At 44.5% G+C, this 26,818-nt stretch overlaps 1 protein-coding gene across 9 annotated transcripts in view; it reads left to right on the plus strand.

Annotated features, from left to right (window-relative positions):
• The window catches only part of BCAS1 (brain enriched myelin associated protein 1), a 452,678-nt gene that overhangs the window by 303,385 nt on the left and 122,475 nt on the right, over window positions 1-26,818 (plus strand). For 5 of the 9 annotated variants that reach the window (XM_085619120.1, XM_085619122.1, XM_085619128.1 and 2 more), the window contains exon 7: window positions 13,799-13,993. The exons of the other annotated variants lie outside the window; for them this stretch is intronic. In XM_085619120.1, coding sequence (XP_085475246.1) covers window positions 13,799-13,993 — 195 coding nt within the window. The remainder of the gene's footprint in view (window positions 1-13,798; window positions 13,994-26,818) is intronic. 9 annotated transcript variants of the gene reach the window in all.

Consider the following 26,818-nt stretch of genomic DNA (forward strand, 5'->3'; position numbering starts at 1 on the left):
CCACCTGCTATTAAGTGTTAAGCTCTGTATTTTCACATAAGTCGCATATGCCTTCCAAACTCTAGACACAAGAAAAGAAATTGGTCAAGTTGTCACAAACTTGACTTGGCAAGAGAGAGCGGGAAAGTTATTGGCTGCAGCAGTGGTGAGAAATATGCCATATAGGAGAGAGAAACTGTGAATGTGGTAGTGGGGATACTGATGTAACCCACAGCACTGACTCAAATACCAGAATGTTGTAGTAAGCTCCTCTCATGCTATACTTGAACACTATATGGGCCCTGTATGTACAGCACGCTCCACCTTCCTTTGTTCATTAGCATCAGCTTCTCATCTTTTCCTTATTGTCTCCCCAGTCCTTGGTCTTTTGCACCTGTTCCTTCCTGTGCTTTCCCTATTGCGGCTGAAAAGAGTGCACATGGCTGGTGAGGTGTGTGTGTGTGTGTTTTTGCAAAATCCCTAGAATTCAAAATACTTATTGGGCCCCATTGCAGCCATTTTCTGGGGATGTGGCAGAAATATATCACAGGGCTGGTCCTGCCCTTGTGTTCCCCAGTGCCCAGATTATGTTTTGGTAGCAGTTAACCTGACAGCTTCATAGATGACGAGTGCTCATAATTTCTTTCAGAAGTTGCCCGTGGTCACTGACAACTGTTAGATGCCTCTTGATGGCCATGCTTTGAAGAATGAGTGAGACTGATAGAAGCGCTCTAATTTTAGTGGAGTGGCTTAGACATATGCCTTGAAGCAGCCATGTTTATCTGTGTTTGAGCTCCCTAATGTCTCAATCCATAGTTCATCATGTCCAGTCATATGCCATGTATTACCTCTGCTTGAGGGTGGCTAGGTTATTGTAGAGAGGCGTTAGGCATACCTTCAGGGTTTAGCAATTGTCAACTGTCAGGGGAAGTTGGGTAACAGTACTAATAGAAATAGAGTGTGGAGGTGCACTGTCAAGCATGAATGCTTGAACTCAGGGCCTCAAAAAACTGAGTTCCGTAGATGCCAGTTGGTGGGCAGAAATGTCTTGCAGCTTCTGGGTGTTTCTCCAGAATCACTCATTACTTCATTTACCTGTGTTGTGAAATTCATATCTATATGATCCCTTTCTCAAATCAGGTAGGGGACGGGTTAAAGCTTTGCAGACACTATATTCAGGTGTTTAGCTGCCATTAGTGCAGCAGCTGCAGTGGCACCAGGGCCCAGATCCTTGCAGGGCCAATTTTACCCTGTAAATAGTTGTCGTTTACTATTCAACCAGCAATCAAAGGGGCCATGTTCCTTCCTTGCACCAAAGTTCTCTCAGGAGCTGATTTCCTGCTAATTCAAGGCAGTTGTCCTGTTGCCAAATGGGACACCCATAGTACTACATTGGGAGCTGGGAGGAAGACCCATAGCCTTGCGGTTTCACGGGCTCTCCCCACTCAGCCAAGCTGTTTCAGTAGCGGGCGAGGAAACCAGAGGAGAAAAGCTGGGGTACCACAATTTCAGGTTCGGGATCGGGGGAAATTGTATCACCAAAACTGCAAATAATCCTGCTTAACATATGTCTATTTTTCAATCAGAATAAATCCAGAGTGGACAGACCCATACAGACATACTTACGTATCTTTATAAATGTTTTTTTTTTTTAGGCTGTCATTCTCCAAAAACTTTTCATTAGTTCATATTATTAGTTTGTTTTTTTCATTTCTATATTATATCATAAAACATTAGCACATATACAAAATATTTAAAATAAAATCCTTAATTTGTTACATCTCACACAAAAATTACAAAATATATAAAAAAAACTATACAAAACCCACAACCATTAAAATATCACCTCCACTTATTTCTGTCTCACACTCATACCAACTGACCCATACATATAATTTCCCATATCCAGAGCTCTTCGTACAGCAATACAACTGAGCCCATTCCTCCTTTGCCTTCCATTGTTGTGTACCAAACTGGGATAAAATTGTCCTGTCAATGAACGTTTCGGTGGGTTTATTTACTTTGTAGCACCTTTTCCAATAGCAAGCACGCATATAGATAACTTTCTGTCCACCCAGCAAGGCAAATGGGGATATAAAATTGTCATTTTTTAAAATTGTTTTGGAAGGTAAGGTATATAAAACCTCATTTCCAACCCTGTCAAACTCCCACTTCTTATAATATTCTGGGTCACTTCTTCTGATATCTCGGATCACTCCTCCAGTGTCTCTACATATTCCTGCTTTGTGCAGAATGAAGCCTTAATCTTAGTGTACTTACTCGCCACCGGCACTCCAAATGCAAATGGATGTAATTGCTCCCGCTTCCCATTTATAAAGAGATGTAAGTATTTCTGAATGGGCAGTCCAATTGGGATTTATTCCCATATAAAAATAGATACAGGATAAGCTGGATTATTTGTAGTTTTGCAGGAATGGAAGCCTGCATCGCAAGCCCTCTCCCACCCACATCTTCTTGGGTGGGGCTCAACACAGTTGGTGTCTCCGGCTCCCTCCAGACACTAGAACCGGGAGCCGGTGAGGTCACCCAACAATGGTCCTGGGGCTCTTGTCCATCCTGGAAGTTACTAATGATTGAGCTCAGTGGCGATCATATGTTCTTCGATCACTCGGGAACTAGGCCTCCTAGAGGCAATGGGTGAGTTGAGAGTACAATGGCACAAGTTTCTTTTTTTCTTGCTTCGCCTCACTGGAGGAACCCAGGGAAAAAAAGGATCAATGGAGTAGGACATGCTGTGTGTGCCCCGGGACAATGTTCTTTTCGAGGCACTGGCCCACCTCAGAGAATATCAAAATCTTGACCAAGGTTATGCCTAGCACACAAGAGCAGTTGGTCCACTGGGGGAGCCACACTGCTCTAGGCTCCCTGGGAGGTGGAGTTTCTCTCCTTTCTTGGCATGTTGACCTCAGGGACTGTTGGAACACGAGACAGTATCTGTGCGACCCGCACAAATAACATGTCTACATTTGTCCTTTACTGGGAACCAAACACCCCATTGTATCACTTGACTCTCAGAGGGTAGCGTTGCAGAGCAGTCTAAGGCTTACCCCAGGGAGGTGGTGTGGGCTAGTAATCCCCATTTACCAGTACGCAGAAATAACACTCAGTAATTGAATGTCTAATCTATACTTTCCTTTATAAAAAAGGAAGAGTATATTTATTAAACACACACACTACTCAATACCATGCAACAATTTACAAATATTCATAAGCTGTTGAAATTACTTTGTGATATTGCATAACATTCCCACCCCTCCCACAGGAGGGTGGGTTCTAGTACAACCACTCCCATGTATGCACATCATCTTGCCCCCTAATGCAGTTGGTTGACAATAACTTGGAGATAGGGCTCTGCCCACTGGCACCATCTCAGTGGCGACCCATCCCAGTATCTCAACAAGCATTTATAATGGGAACAGCTGCCATAGTGACACATAAACCTGACTGAGCATCCCATACTGACCATACAGTATACACCCCTGAATCACAGTGGCTAACACTCTGGGTTGTTCATCACTTAATGCATTAGCAATAATACATGTCTAGCATCCCTTTAGAATGGCAGGTACTTATCATATATGATAACAGTTATAATGCATTGCAATTAATGCCCCAAAAGGCGTCACAATTATAATCACAGGATTAAGAATGTACAGCCAGACACCCTAGCAGGAATGTCCAGCAACATAACCCCAATTTGCTTATCATTTCATATTACACGTGATTTTCAGTCCCCAAAAGGAACACCATTCGTAAATTCACCACCTGTGCAATTACACCTTCCCAATATCACCTCAGTGATAATCCATGTTTGACTCTGAACACTTCAGTGCAGCCCTAAGCTTCAGCTCCTGGCAGTAGAAAAAAGTTCCAGCATGAGGTAGTTTTAAAAACACAGATGAACCCTTGAGGGGTAGTCTCCTTTAAGTCCCCCAGAGGCTGAGGGTGGGCACTTTCCATTTTCATGCTAGGGGAGTCTGCGTTGCTCCTGCAGCTCCCCCTGCACTGTTGCAACCAATTAGTGGTGACCTCAACTTCTTGGGGCCACCACGCACTTAAAACTGGCAAGTTTTCTTGCAGGCCTTCTAAGGCCCTGCAAAGCATAATGGGGCGCTCGTCCCCATCTCGTGCATATTAGATTAGCAGCTCTCCCGCTGCTCCAGGGAGAGCCGAGTTGCCCGTGATGGTGGCATTGCGCCGCATTAGCCCTTCGTTGGGGGCCCGGTTCCACCCGGACCCCTTCTGTACAGGTGAGGAGGAGAGCAGCCCAGGAAGCCTACTCTCGTCAGCTCCCCGACTAGCCAGTACCCTCGCGTGCTGCTGCTGGAGCCGGCACTGCCATTCTGGTCTACCCGAAGGCTGCCGCTAGTCGAGCAGGGCCTCGGGGGAGTGTGATGGCATCTCCCCCACCTTCCTCCTGCCATGAGGGCCCTCCTTGCCCCAGATACGGAGTTGGGGGACCCAGGCCCCATGGAGCTCTTCACGGGGATCTCGATAGTGCTCTCCGGCTTCATCTTCTTCTTCTGGGGGAAATGTGGCAGCACTCCTCTCCTCTTCACTGTAGCCACCGGGGCCCGGAGTTGAGGATCCTGGACCCCAGAGATCCTCAAGGGACTTGCGACTGTACTCCCCGGCATCAGCTGTGGCGGGGCCCGGAGTTGGGGATCCCAGGCCCCAGGAACCTCTTGGTGCGGGCGCGATGGCGCTCCCCGTCCTCCAGTTTTATCGAGGGCTCCTGGCACCCCCTGGGGGCACCTTCATGGGGAGAGCGATGGTGCTCGCTGACTTCACGTCATGGGGGGCCCATGGGAAGCATGGGCCTTGCGGGCACCTTTCAGGGGGCAGACCCTGGGACCTGACCCACCCTGGGGGCACATCTAAGACCGGCGGCGGAGCACCATTCACTTCGTCGTCGGTCCCATTAGAGGTCAAAAGTCGCCTACCTTCCTGGAGGCATATCTGAGCCCTAAGGGGACCTATTTGCACCATTTTGGCCTCTTCTTGCTCCTGATGGCCAGCCCCAGCCACCTGGAGCACTTTTCACCACCCTCCTAGGGCTCGGCAAGGAGCTGTCTTCACTGGCTCTCTGTGCCAGCCTTCCACCTGGCTCTCCCTCTAGGCCACTCTTCTCCTTGCGCAGAGGCCCAAGCTTCTATTCACTGGCCCTGGACTCTCTCCAAGGTGCAGTCCAGGGTCCTGGGACAGTCAGGCGGTTCCTCCTTCCAACTGTCCAGAGCACCAGGCTTCAGCACCAGTCTTCCTCAGCAAGACCACACCTCAGAGAGAGCTCCTCTTCCTGTGCAAGACCTTTTAAAAGCATTTGGAGGGGGCTGGCAGGAAGGCCCTTCTGCCCTATCCTTCAGCGACACATCACCTCTCTGCCCCTGCTCCCTCCTTCCTACACAGGCCTCTGGGATACTTCAAGATGGCATCGTCCAGGGGTCTCATGCCACAAGGTTTCTGAGAAGCCCCCTTTCCCCCTTGCTGACTTCATGCCCGGAGCAGGCCTGGTGCCTGGCACCAGGTGACAGCTGCTGATGGATAACCTGCAGCTCCACCCCCATCCCTCCCTCTTGGAGAGAAAACCTTCACCCTTGGAATTCTTGCAGTGAAGGGCTAGGCCTCTGATGCTACAGCTTGGGGAGGAAGGTAATTAATCCAGCCTGGCAGGGTCACACCCAGCCAGGCTCTGGGTATGAGCTGAGTCAGAGGAATATGACATATCTGGATGACCCATAAGCAGTACAGATATGGCTTTGGACTCAGCAGAATACTTCTTTTTACACAACTTACAGTGTACTGTGGTGCGTATCTGGAATTTGTAGGCCCTAGGGAAGTGAAACTACCCCATGGGGTCCCCATCTTCATAGTAGAGTAATGGGGTGTTCCTGCAGTGAAAACAGTAAAGCACACTGACTTTTCCTTACATGTGTCTCCCCACATTATAAAGCCTATTCCATGTCAGCACCCAACTCTGCATAATTCCTGCCACACCATTCTATCTGTACCTGCTCCTGGGCGGCACACCACAAGAATATCCCTTACACGGGTGCACACGTGTGCGCACGTGTCTATATGTAACCAGTCCGTACCCCTTACCCCGGCGGCAGCGCAGCGGCCTTCTCTCACAAGGGGGACACAGGTACAATCCACATGCAGTCGGGTTCATCATGAGTTCACTGTGGGTGAGTCTCAGCTTATGAGGCTCTCCCACAGTAAAAGCAAAAAATACGGGCAGCTCAGATTGTCAGAATCACCTTCTAACAGGGACCCACTAGACAGCTCCAGAATGAAGGTGCAACACAAATGAAGATTTCTCCAGCTCCTTGGGCCAATTTTGATGGTTTTTTTTTTTTTAAATCTTTGCTTTAATCCGAGTGTTGCTCTCCAGCCACCAGAGATATTGGTTTCAGGCCTCCTGGCCTCTAAAACATTCCCAGTTTCCTGAAGTTGATTTTTCAATGCTCTCCCTCTAATGAGGGAGAACTCGGGACCTGCCCCATTTGCTCCCTGTCTAAGACCTACCCTCTGTCTGACTCCTGGTTCTTTTTATAGCCCTGGATCTCCTTCAACAGCACCTGCAGCCCTCAAACAGATTATCCACCCTGACTGCATGCCCCAGGTCTCACAACCTCCCTTGGCCACTCTCAGGGCACCTATGTGTCAGCAAGTGTCAAGGCGACCATCCTGATAAGGGTTACCCACAATGGTGGCCACTGCACTACGAAGGTGGGGGGGAGCAGAGTGGGGAGGATTGGTGGTGGGTTGACTGAGGGTAAAAATAAAATATTTTAAAAACTTATCTCTCGCTGCCCCAACCCTGATGGCCGCCTCGGTGCTTCACTCCTTGCAGTCTTTGGGAAGTCACAGGCTGCCCAGCCAAGCCAGACTCTGCTCTCATGCTATGAGAGCAGCACCAGGGTTTGTCAGAGCAGCCTGCCTGGGAGCCTGCGTCTTTTCTCCAACCCAGCTATGAACCCAGCCGGGTTCGAGAACAGCCGGCCACACTTACATGCACACTTCTAAGTGCCTGCTCCTGCCTGTTATGGCCCAGCCCTGCCCTGTATACATGAATGGTCAGTCAGAGCCCCTCACAGAAAAAAAAATTATATTATTGTTTAAATATCATTTTATTTTTCTGTGATGGGCTCTGGCCAGTGGTGCGATGTGCCTCTGCCATTGCGAGGAGCCACCCCTGGTTACCCAACTACAGGCCTTGTCCTCAATAGTTCCAGGGGAACCTAATCCTCAGGAGACCCCAGAGGATATGAGGAAGTCAGTGCCACTCTCCCTGGAGAGAGAAGTCCACAAAGTCAAAGTATGAATTCATTCATCAGGGTTCAGCCATCAGAGGTCCATCCATCAGGGGTCCATCCATCAGGGATCCAGCATTCATTAGGGTCCTGCGAAATCCATGCTGCTCTCTCCCTGTCTCTCCCATGTTCAGAGGATTTTAAGTGGGGGTGGTAAGTTTCAGAAAGTAAGCAACTGTGCTTAATAGCCAACCTGCTCACTCAATCCACACATACATGTGCAAACATGTGTGAACAATTGTTCATGTGCAACATGTTCAGAGGTCAAGAGCCTCTTACCCCAGCAGAATAGCTGCGGGCCTTATCTTAAAATGTGGACACTGGGAATTGGCACTGAAATCCAATTAGGAATTGTTTACAGTGAGTGAGACTCTGCGATACTCGCTCACAGCAAAGATCTAAACACAAGTTTGCCCAGAATGCAAAAAACTAGGTGGACTACATCGGTCAGACTCCAATATTATTACAGTGGATGGTGGGTTAAAAAGGGATCTGTTTGTTATTTGTTTCTGAGGCTAAGGTTTGTAGTTGTGCCTCTTCAAAGCTTTCATGAGTTTTGGGACTATTTCTGGATTATATTTTATTGAAGTATATACTATCCTGTGTGGATCAGTCACGCAAATCAATTAATTATAATCTTGCATGTGATTTGAGTACAGAATAACCATACACTTCAGGGCAGTATGATTAATGTGGTATTTCCTTTCCTTCTCATTTACACTGTCTTTTGGAATAATTTGAACTAGGTGAATCTGTAGTCTTGTTTTAATTCAGTAAGAGGAACTGAGGTTGTAGCCTAGGACTACATATCCCCCCACCTCCAACCCAGAACAACAAGTTTGCAAAAGTGCTTTTGGGACCGAAATTGGTATCTGAAAAACATTTCTGCTCTTTCCTGCACACAAATGCTGATGTTTTTGAGTTTGTATTTTTAGTGAATTAGGCCCTGATTACAAGTGCCCTGGAGGAGTAGACTGTATTTATCAAACCAAATATAATCTGATGCCCATGGGTTATCGAGTGTGATAAATTCTGCCTAGGACAAACATTTTCACGATATTTGTTTTCTGCCATTTTTCCCCTCATTACAATTTATCATGTTTGACCTGCTGAAATAGGTGCAGACTTTATTGACCCCAGTATTTATCAGGGTGGCAAACTTCTCACCACTTTTAATTGTTACACCTGCCCAGAAAGGTGTTTGAACAAGTATCACAAATATCTGGCCATCTGTCCTTAGGATCTATGTGTAAAATGAGGATAGCAAATCCAAAGATACACCAGGTTATACGTACTATGTTAAGCCAACAAGCCCTCGGAGATCACTCTGGATTAAAGGCAGTGTTCAGCTCTCCCTCAGCAGTGTCAGAAAGCAGCAGGCAGCAGGGCAGCACAGCAGAAAAGCAGTTCTTCTGGAGCAACAGTCCAGCAGAGTAACAGTCTTTGTAGCAACACAACAGTTCTTCTGACAGATGTTCTTTGCAGTTCCAGAAGTGTTTGACTTGGTGGGGTCAGAGACGCAGTACTTATACCCAGTTGAGCCTTTGAAGTGGAGGTGACTTCAAAGAGGGGCCATTGAAGCACACAGAGGTACTTGCTTCCTAACCCTGGCTCCAGACTCACTGCTGGGGGATAATCGGACGTTTGTGTGGGGATAGGACACTGCCCATTCAAGTGCAAGTGTCAGCTCCTCCCTCCTATCTTACCCAGGATGAGTCATCAAGATGCAGATGTGCACTCAGACACACCTAACCTTCCTGTGTGTGTGGCTGTCTAGAGGGAATACACAAAATCAAGCTGTCACCCACCCCAGACGTGTATTGGAGACAGGCTACAGGCACATAGAGCTTTAAGAGCAGTCACATGGCAACTTTCTAGAAGTGGCATTTCTAAAATAGTAATGTTAAATCCAACATTGCCAGCAAAGAGGATTTGTTATTACAATTCCAATTATATGAAACATCATAGAGTTACTCATTCTTAGTCAGGAATTACATCTTTAGAGCATAATAAGGAATTCCCAATGTTAACCTATGAGAGGAGTAGGACTGACAGTAGTGAGGAACAAATGTAGGTGTTTTTCGCTACCAGGAAATGCAAAACTTAAAGGTATATGTCCTACCTTTTAGAAATACAGCACCCTGCCCTCTGCGCTACCTAGGGCCTACCATAGGGGAGTGTAAGGCTTGTCAATGTAAACTGCTCACACACATTCTGCAGTGGCAGACCTGAGACATGTTTAAGGGGCTACTTGTGTGGGTGGTACAATGAATGCGGCAGGCCCACATTTAATTTACAGGCCCTGGGCACAGGTAATGAACTCTACTAGGTACTTACTGCTAAATTAAATATACCAATCGCGGATAAATCAATAAAATCATGCTGAGAGGAGAAGCACATGCACTTTGGCACTTGTCAGCAGTGGTAAAGTGCTCAGAGTCTTGAGATCAACAAAAAGAATCAGCAAAAAGAAGAGGTAAACAGACAAGAGGTTTGGGGGAAGACCACCCTAAGGCTCACAGGTCTAACACTAATGAGTGAAACATTCTTGGCAATGTTGCTTGGTGTATTATTCCCATAGTCATTTTACAATTTTAGCCCAAAATGCTTTGTGCTGTGGCTTTAAAAAGGATACATTTGAAGGTCTTAAGTAGCTACGTTATTTATTGTAGTTAAACCAATGTTTGCTCTTAAGATCCTCATGGTCAGTGTAATCATAAGTTTTTAAAAGTTTAAAAAATGTACATTTTTTATAATTTTTAGTCTTTGGATAGTAATATTTATTTGTCCTATAAAGGGGGTTATTTTCCTGTAAATCTTTTGTAACAATAAAAGATTGTACAGTGTTGCTGTCTTTTCAAAGTTCAAAAGCTTCTTTCAAACGCAATTTCATTTCAATTGCGTTATCCTCATTTTACTTGATTAACTGAATAAAATAATAAATTGACTTTCTAGATTTTTAGATGTTACTCATTGGTCAACATTTACTAAAGTCTTTCTGGATCCTTCTGCGATGCAATGACATTTAGCGCAGCAAAGGCGGGCCTTTTGAATGGTAAATAAATAGAGGCAATCTTTTGAGTCTTATTTAGTAGCACAAGTGCTATTGCAAACTTTCAGTAAATGGCAACATTTATTGTGACATGTCCTTCAGTGAGTGTGTTCACCAAATGCACTATTGAACCTATCCAACATTTGAAACTAAAGTCTTTGAATTAGTCTTATGTCTTGAAAGCCTTCAGGAGCCAGATCACATAACATTTTTGACTCTCACTATTTCATGCCCTTGGTGGTATCTTAAGGTATTATTTGGTGCAAACACCATTTACTACCATATTAATTAACCACATTTCTATAGGTAGTAATGTGTGCTAAAATTGTTTGTGCATATTCCTTTTGTGGAATTTGGTTGTGGTGATCTGTTATGTTTTGGTGCTGTTGCACTTCTTCTGTACTGCATTATTGCATTGTGATGCTGTTATGATATACTCTGTTTGTTGTGCTGTGTTCACATTTTGACTGTTTTGTTGTGTTATGCCCTATAATGTTTTATTGTATTTTATATTTCTTATTGTGATCTGTTCTGTTGTTTACTTTAGCTATGTTAATAATTGCTGGTATATTTCCAGCCAAAAGCAGCACATACCTTTAAAGTTTCAGTGACATTCAATCATTTACCACTGTCTACAGTGATAAATAGCGCCACTTTAACCCCTTCGCCGCGGCACAAATTCCGCTGCGGCGCTTGGGGGGTTTGGGGGCAGTGCGGCACCGCCGTGCTCGTGACGGAACCACTCCGTCATGAGTCACGGGCGAGCTGTGCTCATGACGGAGTGGTTCCGTCACGACTCTGCCCACTGCACTAATCGCCCACACAGGCAGGGAATTAGCGCCGCGTGGGCGGAGCGGCCGCCAACGGCCGCAGCATGACGCAACCACTCCGTCATGAGCACACGGCACCCCTGGCTCATGACGGAGTGGTTCCGTCATGAGCACGGAACGGGTTAACTCTGTTTAAGAAATGTATCAGCCCACTACTCTGGCTGAGATCGGTATTATATTAGCACATGCAGTGATCATTTTATGTGATATGTCCCATCTTTAGTACAATTGCCATAAACCTTAAGCAAGACTATATGGAAGTGGATATGGGGGAATATTTACAAATAAAGTGGCGGAGCGTGGCGTTATGCCAAGAAGGCTAACACCCCTCTCCATCACTTTAGAAACACCAGGTTGCCCTGTATTTACAACAATACTGTGCAGCCCTGTGTTTCTCCCTGCGCTGGTGCTAAATGTAGCTGCCTAACGCCAATGCTGACACCCTTACACCATAGTGCAAGGGTGCCTGCATTGTGGGAAATGAATGTTTATGTGCAGGAAGGCCCTTCCTGTACATAAACAACCATACATGGCGATTTGTAACTTTTATGTGTGCTGCTTGTGCAGTATACATAGAAATTGCAACTCGTCATTTTTAAAATGATTTGTTTATATTCTGGCACATAAACAGTTATACATGGCATTTTGCTGTTTCTGTGCAGCATGCATAGAAACAGCAAAAACGAGGAGAAATAAAGCATTTCTCCTCGTTTCACCTGTTTAAGACCAGGTTTTCCCTGGTCTTAATTTTGGCACTGCCCCATATTTATGCCACCTTTGTAAACATGGGGCAGCATCAAAATAAATAGGTGTTGCAGCGGAACGCCCACTGCAACACCCATTGCCCACCCCTTTCATGCTCTCTGTGTAGCATGCTAAGTGGTTTAACGCCGTCTTGTGAATAAAGCAAAGCCCCTATTGCCACAGAAAAGTCGGGAAAAAGTGACGTTCCTGTGACGATAGGTGCTCGCCTAAATATTTTCATCTAATAAGTTTACTCTAATATCAGGTCCAAAATGTGCTTAGGAACAACAATAAACTGTTTTGGGAAATACTTGGAAAATCCATGATGAGTCAAACCGAGAAATCATACTTTTTATTATATTTTTGGTTGTGACATTTCAGTATTTCAAGCGTTTTAAGTCCACTCATATTTAATTCACGTCCCACCCGCCTACTGAAGTGTGGAATAAGGCTTGATTTTTACATTATCAATGCTGCTGTTCATGATGTTTACTTGTTGATGCCTAACCCCATATTAAATGTTTTTTATGGGAAGACCCATAACATTCTTTCCATGCTCGCCAGCACTCAGTGCCCTTGCCTCATTTTATCTCTCTTGTCCTAACTTATTGCCTTTGCACCTCTTGCAAAAAGTCACTCTGTTCTCCCAGCTGCACTAAGGGGCATATTTATAAGCCCATTGCACTGCTGTAGCATCACTTTTTGTGACGCAATGGCAGCGCAAACCACCAAATCATATTTATGAGGCCACACAAAACCACTTTGTGTGATTTTTGAATGGCCTCATAGATATGGAGTAAGGCAAAACAGCCATAGATATGAAGTAAGTCAAGGCATCGCAAATCGCTGCTTTGCCTAACTTTGTGCGAGGGAGGTGTTCCATGGGCTTTGCGGTGGGTGTTCCCATGCAACTCCCATGGCTTTTGACGCATTCCTAGGTTTACAAGGATTTTTAAACCTAGGAATACCTAAAAATATTACAGCTCCCCAGTGGAGGTGTTATGTGAATAAATATATTTTTTTCTCCTTGATTTTTCGCAGCAGACACAAAAAGAAGAAATCGCCCCTGTGGATTGTTTTTTGCAAGAAGGCGCTCTTTCCTGCACAAAAACAATCCTGTACAATAGTGCAAGGGTGCCTGCGTTGGCACTAGGCAGCCAAAACGGCACCAGCATAGGGGGAAAGAACAGGAATGCACCGTATTGGATAAATGCGGTGCATTCCTGCCCTTTCCCTGTGTCTCAGGGCAGTGCAGCACGGAAACTTGCTGCGCTGCGCAACTAATCCCATATATATGCCCCTAAATTAGTACCTATATCCTTTTCCACCCCCCTTTCCCTCAATGGTCTCCTCTACAGGAGAAACTCTTTTTTGCATTCCTACATTTTTGTTGCTTTTTTATGTTTTAATATTCTATATTTGTCTAGACTTTTTAGCCAATATCTATTTTGCACCACTCATGTTACCAACTATTCGATGATGGTTTGTGTCTGGTAAAATAAAGTACATATGTTTTTTCGAATATGCAACCCTTACTGAATTCATAGTGAAGGACTCCAGTTATGCTTACTTTCTTAATGACTTTATATGCATAATTTGGCTTCAAGTTATGTGCACATTCATTTTCCACCGTTCTCACTTTTACAAGCATTTGTAACAGGTCTGATATAAACATATGGAGTCGGGACTGAACTCGAATAACTTTCAGATATACCCAGGGCTAACCAGACAAGTTCAAATACCTGTTTCTCAGAATGATAAATGATGATTCCTGGTGTAATACTAAGTGCTGCAGAAAAAGTGTTCTTACACAGCAGTGAGTGATATCTAATATGTATGTCTCACTATGTCCTTTAAAGAAAAAAGAAAATGGACTATGTAAGAAATCTCCAAAAATTGGCTTTACAAAAAAGTCATCAAAATCGGAGAAGGCCAAAGGTGGGCAACCGGCTTTGCAGCTGAAGACAGAAACCGCGGTGGGAGGATCCAGCGTACAGACATCTGAGAGCCCCCAAACAAGAAAGGGCACTTTAAGCAGGCTGTTTAGGCACAAGGTCTGTATGATGCCCCCCAAAGGAGCATAACCTCCTAACTAGCATCAGATGGCTCAATTCTTCACAAAACACTGAGACAATGTTTGAGAAAATCAGGTTGAAATCTTCATGATTCTTCATCAGAAGCACCTGAACAGTTTGCTGATTGCTGATCAGCCTTTCTAAATATGTAGCATACGTTTCATTGTGTTTATGAAGATGTGCCATCTGTGAGCTTGTTTTTAAGAGTGTCACTAACCAATTAGTAATACATCGACTTGATAGTTTCATCTAATAAGTTTACTCTAATATTCACTAAACACTAATCTACCCTAATATTTACTAAAAGCTGACTGTATTTTAAACTCCAGAATGTATTCCTTTTGGAGAATACTTTTTGACAATAGTTTTGATAAATGGTGGTGTGTGTGCCGTATGACAGACTTAGGCCTGATTTATAGTTGGCGGATGGATTACTCCATCAGAAACGTGACAGATATCCTGTCCACCATATTACAAGTTCCATTGGATATAATGAAATACGGGATATCCTCCATGTTGACGACAAAGTAACCCAACCGCCAAATGCTAAATCAGGCCCCTTATTATTTTTAGTGGTTTCCAAACCTATTCATTGCGACATCGCTGTCAATATGATGTACCTAAACAAGGTGTAACATATTTTAAATGCATAGACATTTGTAGCACCTGAGAACAACAAGTCGACCAAGTCTGTTCATTTGCCTTATTGCTTTACCCATGTTAGTCTTACTTAGGGACTTATTTTGCAACTGGTTGCTGCCCACTTGTGAGGCAGAGGGTTGGCACATTTAAAGTTCAACAGCGGTGATGGTTTGCCGTAAGTGCTCCCACTGACACAACACCACTTTCTTCAAAACGGTCAGTGAAGGACCCATTCCAGTCTGCATTTTTCTGTTTTTCTTAAACAAACACAAGAAGCAGTGTTTGTTTATGACTAACACAACATAATTATTCTAATATGCTGGACATTTGGTCCCAGTGGGTGGTACACTATGCCTTGGATGGTGTTCCTGGAGAGGAAACAAATGTGTTAGAAGCCGGGATAATTTAGGAAGGGCCTTACTACCTTATGGACCCAGACCACCTGAACCACCAGTGGAGGTCAATCAATCAATCAATCAATCTGTATTTATATAGTGCGGCTTATCACCCAAGGGTATGCAGGCACTGGGCTGTGGATATCAGTTGAAAAGCCAGATCTTGATTCCCTTCCTAAAATGAGTCAGTGATGGTGAAGTACAGAGCTGAAGGGGAAGGGGATTCCAGGACTTGGCGGCGAGCTGGGAGAAGTAGCATTGTCCTGCGTGGCAGCTTCGGATGCAAGATATTTGTGCGATGGCAAGGTGAGTGGAGTGGAGGTTCTTGGGAGGTAGATGGAAGTTCAGGCGGTGGTTCATGTAGGCAGGTCCTAGGTCGTGGAGGACTTTGTAGACATGGGTCAGTAGCTTAAAATGGCATCTTTTCTGGATGGGGAGCCAGTAGAGGGCTTTGAGTTTGTATCTTAACTGCATGACTGGAACATAAAAGGCCATTGCACTGACATCACTTTCACTTGAATCTTCTGCCCCCACCACCTCAGAAAGTTACCATACTAGCAGTCTCCTTTTTCACTCTGGTTTTAGTTGCAGGAAGCACCTACAGTCATTAAGAGAGGTAGTGGAGTGATGACAGTGCAGGGAGTGGTGAGACACAGCCCAGTGAGCTGCCAGAAGGCTATTCAAGTGAGTCAGCATAACATAGGAAATATAATAACGGCCTAAGGAAATGCTCAGTGTTCACCCAGGGCAAGTATGAAACAGATGGGAGGCAAAGAAAGGCACATGTAAAGAAAAGGCTGGCACAACGAGGGAATGACTAGAAGAAAGGAGACAATTGGGTGGACACAGGCAGCCATGAGTGGCACAAGCTGCAGTTTTCAACTTGGGAGTTGCCGTGGGTTGGCTGACTAGAGATAGAGGTGGGCCAATGGTAAGATACAGAGAAGGCAAAGCTGTGCACATAGCATAGAAAAGCCAATTGGTGTTAAAGCTTGGACATAGAAGTGACAATAGGCATGGTGAAAGAAAATGTGGCACCAAGGTGGCACATAAAGAGTGAAGAAGTAAAAAAGCTGAGGGGCAGGTGATGAAGATGGTAAGTGGGAAGTTGGGACTCGCTTGAATGAGACAAATTAGGGTGTCACAGTGGAGGTCTGTGGTGGCTCAGGGAAAGCATGGGAAAAGAGAGGGGAAGATGATTTGCTGGTAGTGACTACTGGAGGCACATGGGAGGCATTTATGTACAACTGGAGCAATAGGTGGTGACATAAAAGTAGCATGGAAGGTCTAGGGGATGCAAAATTGAGCACAACTTAGCATAGAGGTGGAAATGAAGCACGGGGTAGAAAGAGAAAAAAAGAGGTGTGGTCTGTCACATCCCATTATCTGGTTTCCAGTGCAGCAGCTCATGATTTCTGTTCTCAGAAAGGCAAGTTTCGTAAAAGTTCTGGCCCTTCTGCTGCTTTAAGTGTCACATTTTTTGTGGCTATACTGCAGTCTTTACAGATGCTGAGACAGTATTTCTTTAACAAGAATGACAATCTTTGTGCCATGCAGATGAAAGCTAGAAGGGATCTCCAGGGATTCAGTGCCCATGACTGGATGGTAATGCAGTACAGGAGTGATAACAAGGCTCCTAAGTGTTAGTTGAGCATTTGTACCTACTCGCAGTCCTGTGCTCCTGAAGGCTCTGCTCTCTGGATCTACTCCTTCCTCTACACAGAGTTAACCTGTCCAAGTTATGAAGTTATTTCTGCTGCCTCTTAAACCATAGCTCCAGCTCAGGCAATCTCAAAACAGCCATTCTCTGATGATCTTGGTAAATGGACCATCTGGGGAAGTGACAGGCTAACTAACAAAAACAAGGCTGTCTCATATCTGACCCAAAGGCCTTTGAAAATGGCCCAGACCCCTTCCTCAAGGGTCATGCTAACCACTCATCCACCAAGACTATAGAGAGAGCACAGGAAGACTGGCCCTCTCTTTTTCCCTACAACACGTCCTGACTTTTTTCTCATGCTATGCAGACTAAGGAGACATTCTCCTCTGATATATTCTTGACTCAACTTCTGGCTTGATGTCCTCTCTTAGATGTCCCCTTCGCTAGTGTGGGAGGAAAGCTGGAGGATTGACACCTCCTCCCATATCAGTGGTAGCAATAGGGAGTAGTCATCAATGTCTCGATGTTAGGACATCAAAGTGCACTGTCCGAGTGCAATGGATGTAAGCTGATTATTCATGTGACAGCCATCATGCACGAGTACTCAGTAGCTGATGCACATCTGCAAACAGAGTTCCGCTCTGGTGAGTGTTTAACCAGCCAGCATACCATGGAATGTGACCTGTTGTCTCCAGGGCTTTCAGCAATACAGGCTTGCTAGTCCCAGATGCTGCACCACCCGTCCTACTTTAAGTGGACAAAACTACCTTAAAATTAAACTTTGCATGCAGGGTGACACCACTGTTGTCACCTGATACATAGAACAGGCCAACAGCCAGGCCCTGAGTTATTGTGACTATGAATCAGGAATGTCTAAGACAGAGAATTAAAAAACTCCCAGTCCTGAGTGAGAAGTGCTAATGCACCTACCATCAACCATCAGCATAAGTTAAGTACTGCACAGACGACCTGTAGCAGATTTGTAGCAAGTGAATACATTACCCTGAACTCTTGGAATGCAACCACATCACATATTTTACACTTCTGGGTGAAGAATTGACTACCTGTGCTGTCTTACTTATAGTAGGTAGGCACATTATTGCACACAACATATCATTCAACTGGCTACATGAATTGGGGTCACACACAACACCAGTGAAGAAAGTGAATGCCAAGGGCAAATGTTTTAAAGCCTTCCTGTTCATTTTCTATTACATCACAGATATTAAGCAAGCATGGACTATAAAGTCATAATGCTTACAAGGCTCTTGCTGAGCGACAGTGAATTTATCAAGAGGATCTCTCAAGGGTTCTGTTTCTGCCCAGATGAAACTATTGAAATATAGTTTATTGTGTGTACAAAGGTAAAGATACAAAAGTACAGGTCTTTCTTCGAAATGCCCTCACACACCCCAAAGGATGTCATGCTTCATCATTTGGGCATTTGCCCCTCGTCTGGCCGGCGCTGCAATGCCTGACGGGCTCCCGAAGCCGGGGCTCTTTATCGGGGATCTTTTGAAGAAGCCGTATGGGTGCGTGTGGGTGTGAGGGCCAGGTAGTGCACAAGGAGTGGGATGGTTAAAAAAGGTTTTAGAGCAGTCCTACTAAATTCAAGTTTTAATTATTGAGGTAGCTCCAACCTTATTAAAATTGTGTAGAAGCCCTGTGTAGGAAATAATGTTCCCTAAGGGCTAATCTTGCGTGCGTGTGGTCAACATGTTTCGTGCCCCAACTGCCCCAGAAGGGGTCAATGGCACTTCGTCAGGACCAAGTGAGTGTGAATTAAGTGCACCACCGTATAGCACTAGTTGCTGATTACGGCAGGGGGTAGTTAATGGAGAACTGGTACTGGGGTGTACCTAGACCTGTAAGAGAAGGGAGAGAAGACCGAAGGAAAAAAAGGGGGGGACAAAACCAGCGGTTAGACCTGCCAGGAGGCATACAATACAGGTACTGGTGGGTGGTAAGGTGAGAAGCACACTTGTGATTCGTAAAATAAGCTTCAATTTACTGTATAACATCCAAACCCGGCCACAGAGTGCAGGTTGACTAAGTGGATGCGGCATGTTTATTTTAAAAAACAGTGCTCGGGTGCCAGAAGTGGTTAATTGGCTGGAGGTCAAGTGAACGGAGAATATGCGGTAGCGTGTGACTTGGTGGAGGAGCCAATCTAAACTAGTCATTAATAGATAGAATCTCTCTCGACGTTCATCGCTTGCGCACATGTATTGGCAACATAAATTTTAGCAAGATTAAAAGGTCGGAAGTAGACCGGGACCTGCAGGATATTGACAATTGAAACCAAGGGGCTTAAACAGACACACAACAACAAAATCCAAGGCAACTAAAGTTAAAATTGCAGTGGTGGTAACTAACGTCAAAACATGCAAGCTCAATGCGCTGGTGTCAGAGAAGTAAAAATACGAGTAACGGACATACGCTGAGGACTCACCCCCAATGACCTAATTCCGGCTGACGGGGAGGAACAGAGCACATTAGTTGCTCCGGAGTCTAAGAGGATGATTAAAAGAACATGAAAGGTCCGGTTACATAAACCTAGTGGCAACACTTCGGCGTAAATTTGAGAGCTTACCGTTTAGGTTCAGACAACCCATTGAGTACTCACGGCGGTAGACGAGCAACTTGCCGATGTCCTACCCTCGCTCTGGGCCCCGTAAAGGAACCTTACGGTGGGCGTTCTTAAATAACGCTGTTCGAGGAACGTCCCCGAACGTGGCGGCCATCTTGGATCGGGCTATCATTGCGTGTTCAAAGTGGAACTCATCCGGGAAGTTCTGGTGTCCACCGTAGTTTCATAGCAGCCATATTGTGACGGGGAGAGGGGTAGTGTGAAAGTTAAAAGGGAGGATTGAATCCTTTCTGAAAGGAGGCTACACAACATTAGTGTGATGGTGTATTCTTGAAATTGCGAGAAATATTTCTCAGAATTTATGCGAATCGTGATGTTACAATGGGGGAATAGTAAACAAGGAACACTTACAGGAGTACTCATAAGGAACGTGCCTACAGTGTCCACTATGGAATGTATTACTGACCTCATACTGAGTGTACATAACGGGCATGCTAATTGAATTCAATTCAGCCCAGGATGTGTTATCATTGAACCCTTAGGAGTAGTACCACTAAAAACCCAACGTGGTCAGGTAATAGGGTGAAATATGGGTTGAAGATTTTAAGGAATTGAAGGTGACATCATACCAAGTTAGCCCGGATGTGCTAGTTGTTTGAGTTTAGTTCTGCCCAGGGTATGTCGTCATTCAAGCCCCTTAAGTGAGACCCCAACTTGAACACCCAGCATTGTTCTTTCCTAAGCAGGGCTTCTTTTGTGATGGTGGGAAAAGCCTCTAGAATAGTCCAGTTAAGGTCATTAGGCATGTGATTTTTTTCCGTCAGGCATTGCAGCGCCGGCCAGACGAGGGGCACATGCCCAAATGATGAAGCATGACATCCTTTGGGGTGTGTGAGGGCATTTCGAAGAAAGACCTGTGCTTTCCCTTCCTTCCTCTCCCCCTGTCCTAGACAGTAACCCCTAGGAACTGCTCATTCCTTATATACTACTTCCTTGGGGCCTACGAGCAGGACCTAAAAAAACTTGGCTCCGCGTCCCTCCTTTGGCTCAAAAAAAGATACAAAAGTCCCAATGGATTCAAAATCAGGCATTCAAATTATCATTGAATCTGAAGAAATGTGATTACATCACCTATTTGTGAAAGAAAGCAAAAGAATGTGAGAAAAGTTATATGAGCACAAGGCGTTTAAAACCGCGAAATCTCTGGTCTGCCATCTTGGAGCCCCGCCAAGCTCCATTCCTTAAAGAAGACATTTAAACTACCATGTTCAGGAAAACGTTGTCAACCTGCTGGTGTTGTGGCTTTCTGAATATCTTTAGTGAAGTACTTAACCCATCTTTAGACCCCCTGAACCACACCTTCCCCAGAATTAACAATGCATGCTACTCAAGAGGCAACCTAGACTATCTGTAAGTAAGAAGGAAAATGTCCATCCGGCCCATTGCTGCAATGTTCCTAATGATGTCAAGTGGTTAAAAAATCAGATGCGTTGCAATAAAGAGCTGTATCTTCAATTGCATACTCTTTCCCATATCATAGATAACAGCATTGAAAATGAATGGGGTTTTTGCAGCACTACATTATTTTCCTTTCAATCAAATATAACCCCACTCGGTAGTACACTTCATCACAGGTCACATTACTACTTTGTAGTCCAATCTAGAATTCTGTGACCTTTGCCAAGGCACTTTCGGTTGCTTTTCCCTGGAGTCATATTGCTTGTTATTTGAAATTCTAGTAGAAGATAACAATCTCTCTTTGTTCACCTGGTTCTATAAATGCACTGTAAAAAATATGTTCTATCTATGGCCTTCCTGTGATACTATGCCACTATGGGCTCTGTGAACTGGTGCCATCTAAATATTCCAATCATCTATCTTTCAAAAGAGTTTCAATAAATTTCCAATATAACAGGCTTGTTTTAATGGTGATAAGGGATTTAGCTTTCAAAAACAGATCATTAATATGAACCTAGACATGTGACAGCTGGGACAGACTGTTTATTGGAGCAAATATCTAATGTACACCAAGTGCAAAAGGGTTAGAAATGAGGGTCTCTAGTTTACAAGGGTTTGCACCTTTGTCCAAGTAGAGACCCTTCTTCCTAGTCAGGGTAAGGGGGATACACTTCTAAAATAGCCCCTGCTCACACCCTTGGTAGCTTGGCACGAGCAGACAGGCTTATCTCAGAGGCAGTGTGTAAAGCATTTTTGCACACATACAGTAATACAGTGAAAATATTACAAATGGACACCACACCAGTGTAGAAAAATAGGTAATCTTTATCTAAACCAAACAAGATCAAAAACGCCAAAAATCCACAATACAGTATTTAAAAATAGGCAGTTTGCAAGAATCAAAATGCAGTTCCTTGAAGTCGGTAGCACTGTTCGGTGCTACAGCGATGTTGAAAACAACAGAATCCAACAGTTCCGTTCAAGCGCGTTGGTCATGACGTCGATAGACTCGTAAACAGTGCCTTTGTGTTGCGGCCGCCACGTTGGTGTGGGCCGGTTGTGACAACCGTCACGGTGTAGCGGTGCGATGCCCTCAAGCCGTGTGCATGCGGTGAGTTGGTGACGGTCGTCCAGCGGCATCAGTGAGAACAGGGCTGCAGTGTGGAGTGAGTCGGTGCTAGTTACTGGGAGTTGGCGTCGGTCGGTCCATCTGCGGTGTGGGACAGGGTGGTGCATCGTGCGGCTCACGAGCAGTGCCTCTAAGCCACGATGCGGTCACGGGTGTCAAAGTCAGCTGGAAGCGACAGTGTCAGTGAGACCATGGCGGCAGAGTGAAGTGAGATGATGCGGAGTGCAGTGCTCACAGGTCACGGTGCAAGCAGAGACCGTTTCGTCGGTGAGACCAGGGTTGTGGTGCTGGATGCGGCGGGGCTCTCTGCGGTAACACAACAGGAACAAGCTCTACTTGAAACCCAATGTGTCACAAACCGAGACCTACCTCATTAATATTTATGAGGTAGACCTGTTTGCAACCTACTGGGAATTGCAAAATGTGTAAAGCACACCTTTGTACATGGGTGTTTGCGATTACCAAAAATCGCAAATGATTACCTACATACATCTGGCCCAATGGGCCATCATCGCCCATTCCATTACTTTCTTCAGGTATCAAGAGATTGTAGACAGCACTATACCAATGTGTGCCCATCCTCTGCTTCCCTTTTGAGACAATAAAGACCAAAGTTAAATGGGAGAAGCATCTGTTTCTTCACTCTGATAAAAGTTGAAGTTGAGTTCAAAAGAAATGTATTATACGTGCTAAACGTTTTCTCATATAGGTCAATTTATTCAACTGAACCGTTGCTTTGAATTCAATAAATGTGCTGTGCATGTGTTTTATGCAAGGGTTGCTTCACTCTATGTCAATTTCTGCTAGACTTGAAGCCATTCTTCTCAGCCATTATAACAGAATCTTAATGTAGTACAGATAACTGTGTTGGATAAAGAAAATGAGGTGCTCTTTCAAGGTTTTACTTCACTGCCGTCCATCAGTGCTTAACTAGTGGCGGCTGGCACGGATCGGGGTGGCTCGCTGAGGAGGGTGTGGGGGGGGGTTTGTAGAAAGAAAAAAATCACTCACCTCTTCGGCTGGCCACGTCTCTCCTCTGCTTCCCTTCCGACAAGTCCCGGAATGGAAGCAGGAAGCATACACAGGCTCCCCTTGGCCAATCACAATGCTGCTGTCACCATGACAGCAGCATCGAGATTGGTCTGAGCGCCGTGGTTCGGCGCTCAGATTGAGACTATGAGCCTGTGAAAGTTCTCCACCCAGGCTGTAATAAAGCCTGGTGGAGAACATACAGAGTGCACATGACTGTTTGGGTGGCCCTAGATGCCCTCCAAACCGTCATGCATACTTAGAAAGTGCCCCAACCACTCCTCCCCCGAATCTATGAACATCGTATCCCCGCCCTGCAAAACTGCCTCAGCAGGGAAAAATAAAATTATAACAACATTGTGCTATTATTATTTTATTTTTCCTTTTTTTTGCACTCCTGAAAGCAGTGGGGCGATGCTTCTCTGCCTTACTGGAGGAGCCTCCCCTGTACTTAACTGAACCGGTTTTAGTTAATTAAAGTGTACAGTGAAAGTAAGTATTACTTTTATTCATCACCAACATCTAAAATAAAATGAAACATGCTCCCTAAATTGTCTACAAAGCTTTTGTCCTAATTTGTCTATCCAGAATGCAAAACTAACAGTAGCAGAAACAAACAAATAAAAGAACAGCATATTAACCAAGTGTTATTGTCTTCTACTGAGGTACCAGCAGCTGAGGATGTGATTGTGATTGTTAATTGCTCGCCCCATAATTATAGGCTGAGTCAAATGTGAGGGCACATTATGAGGGAAAATGGCACTTAAAATAGGGAAGTTTGGGTCTGTTGTCACACTCCCAGTTTACAGAGATGTTCCAGTCACCACTTCTTCTGTGCCCTGGCTTCAGACTTTTACAGAACATAAAACTCAGGCAAGCAACAGTAGTTTGTGTCTTTATTCCATAATAAAGGCTAACGGCAGAAAAAACAAACATTTGATACATTACCCTCCTTGCAACTTGTACATACAGCCAAACCTTCAACTGGTGCCATCATAACCCTTGTTTATGGTTTTCTGCACCTCCACAAACATTAAAGGTGCATAAAACCAAAGCTAATGGATGATACTGACTTACGTGGAGAAGAAGGTGTACTCAAACTTCTCCCAAGACAGCAAAAATCATTTTCATGTCGTTTAGTGTTGGGATATCAGGATTGCCTTCTTTGTGCAGTTAAATCCTGCCCTGTAATCAGACACCAAGCAGATAAAATGTTCATGCTACTCGAAAAAAGACCTTCTGTATGCATGAAAGAAATATAACAAAGCTCAATGCCTGGAGCAAGACCAAAAACTGGTTTACAATATCCTCTTTAACAATTTGAGCTCCTCGGCACATATGTACTTTTCTTGGTCTGTACAAACACTGTGATATTAAAAGAGGCTAACAGGAAGCAACACAGATATTCAGCACGCTGAAGCAGGCGAACACATTGTCTTTATGTTCTGTATGTTGGTAGATCCACTAAATCAAAAATTTACATTTGTTCCTCGTCGTAAGGCTATTTTAATTTGAGAAACAAATCCTATGTGGAACTGAGTTAATGTAACTGAACAAATATTGTTGTTATGTAGAACACTTTATTGCAATTGAATGATTGAGAGGCATCTGTTTTCCTAAAATACGTGTACTTGTTTACTACTGATATTTGATAAATTATATAAACATTTACCTTTACTTCAGAGAAGTAATTCAGATAGACAGCTTTTTTTAAATGGATAGTGCTATCATTGTTTCTTGGAGTTGTTTTCAAGACAACTACCGATGTCAGGGTGTTGCATTTTCTTCTATATAGAATGTTAATAGTCTACAATATGACAATAGGGACATTATAATACTGTCAAGATTTTCCTTTTAGAACTTCAGAGCCTAGTAGGCTTGGGATGCTATAGTGTGCTCATCCGAATCTGGCGGCTCAGTGGATTAATGCATCCACTGCATTGACCTGTGTTTGACCTCATGGTCACAGGTTCAAATCCTGGCGGGTCCACTCAGCCTTTCATCCATTTGTGGTCGATAAAATGAGTACCATTGAGTTGGGTAACAATATACATCTGTTATTCAGCACCAAGATCCCCTGTTGCTGGGTGAATGTGTGCTTTACAAATACGTATATTAAGTGCTAACCGATACTTATAGCAGCAGTCGCAACCTAGACCATTACTCTGTTTTTAGGTCTCGGCTACAGACTGCTTTAGCCTCTGTTGGCAGACGTATTTTGCCAATATAGTTAGAGTGAGATATGAGTCAGCTGTTTTTACACTATCAGCTGACTTTGTTGTCTGTCTCAGTTGTGCGCTCCTGATACTCTGTCTTCCCTCTCTATTTCTTTGTTTGTCCTGCCCAGGAGCAGTTTGTCTCACAGTGTTCTGACTGGATGAGTTGTATCCTTCCACTCATTGCTTGAGGAGACTCCTTTAAAGTATACCCTAACGACATCTTGATCTGACTCATTGTGTTTGCTAAAAAATCATAATAAAAAAACATATTTGCATATATAGAAAAAGACTGTAGGGCCTCTTTGTCCATTCGTCTGCTCAAATGACAATCATGTTTTGCTTTCTCCAACCACACAAGTCAGTCTGATTAAGACTTTCCCTGCCTTCACTTGGATTAGCAGCCATCTGCTGGTGTGCCCACCCCTTAAAAGGTAGTCTGCTAGGACTAGAAGATTGAAGGCACTTGTATTTACCAGTGACTGATAGTACATATGTATATCAGGGTATGATCAAAGTCTATCAAAACAATCAGGATTTTTTCCTCAAGCTACAATATTGACTCATCAATTTAATATTGTAGATTGTCGATTTAATCTGCAGCATCTAGATCATATGGCAACACTTACCTGGAGATCTAAGTTGGAGGTACCCATTACTCTTGGGAGGTTAATGATACCAGTAGTTCTCTGGCCAAGAGAAAGGCATCTGGTCCTTATCAGATACATTTGGGGGTAGATTCTCAAGAACGTGTGATAATCGTTGCCAAAATAGGTTAACGCAATTTCACATATTGCTGTCGATCGCGGTAAAACAACTCCGTGTCAACGTCACATTCTCAACACGGTGGTAACATGCGATAGTTTACCCATAACTCGTCAAATGTCTGCGATAACATTACCGGGACGGCGATACAAATCCAAACCCGAACGCCAAAAAAGTTGATTTGGGCCCAACTGCGATAAAAAAAAAGTCAGCGAGAAGCAGCACCAGGCCTACAAGTCCCACAAGTCAGGCTGCAAAAATCAGTATAAAAGCGGCAACAAAAAACACAAACAAAACACAAACAACTGCGAAGCACCATGGAGGTAGCCGGAGCAAGTACAGAGGACAACCAGAACCCCACAAGCCCCACTGAGGACCAGCCTGGGACCCAGGGGTCAGGGAAGGGCAAGAAGAAGAAGAGGAAGACGTGGTTCAGTCCGCAGGAAAGCAGGATCCAGATAACGGAGGTGACACTGCCACCATCTAATTGCCATTGGTGAAATTGTCAGCACTAGATGTTGCACTTACACTTGTCAGAGTGTTGTGCTAATGCAGAGGAGTGACATGCACACAGGGAATGTGTCTTGGAATTAATTTATTTGCACATGCTGTGCCTGTGGCCATTTTGTCCTGTCCCATGATTGCTAAGGACAGTCCCAATGTGACGTGATCATGTGAAGAAATTGTTAATGATAGTGTCCCTTCAGGCTATTCCTGCTGCTGCACTGGGGTGTGGTCCACCTGCCTCATCCTCATCATCATTGTCCAGTGCATCTGGCACATGGATCCATGGGGCATTAAGCGTACACATATGTTGTGCAACACACAACATGCAATGATCATCTTGCACACTATTTGCTGGCTGTACAGGAGTCTTCCACCTGTGATGTCCAGGCACCTGAAACGTGACTTTAACACGT

The sequence above is a fragment of the Triturus cristatus genome, chromosome 7, assembly GCF_964204655.1.
Source record: "Triturus cristatus chromosome 7, aTriCri1.1, whole genome shotgun sequence".
NCBI lineage: Eukaryota > Metazoa > Chordata > Amphibia > Caudata > Salamandridae > Triturus > Triturus cristatus.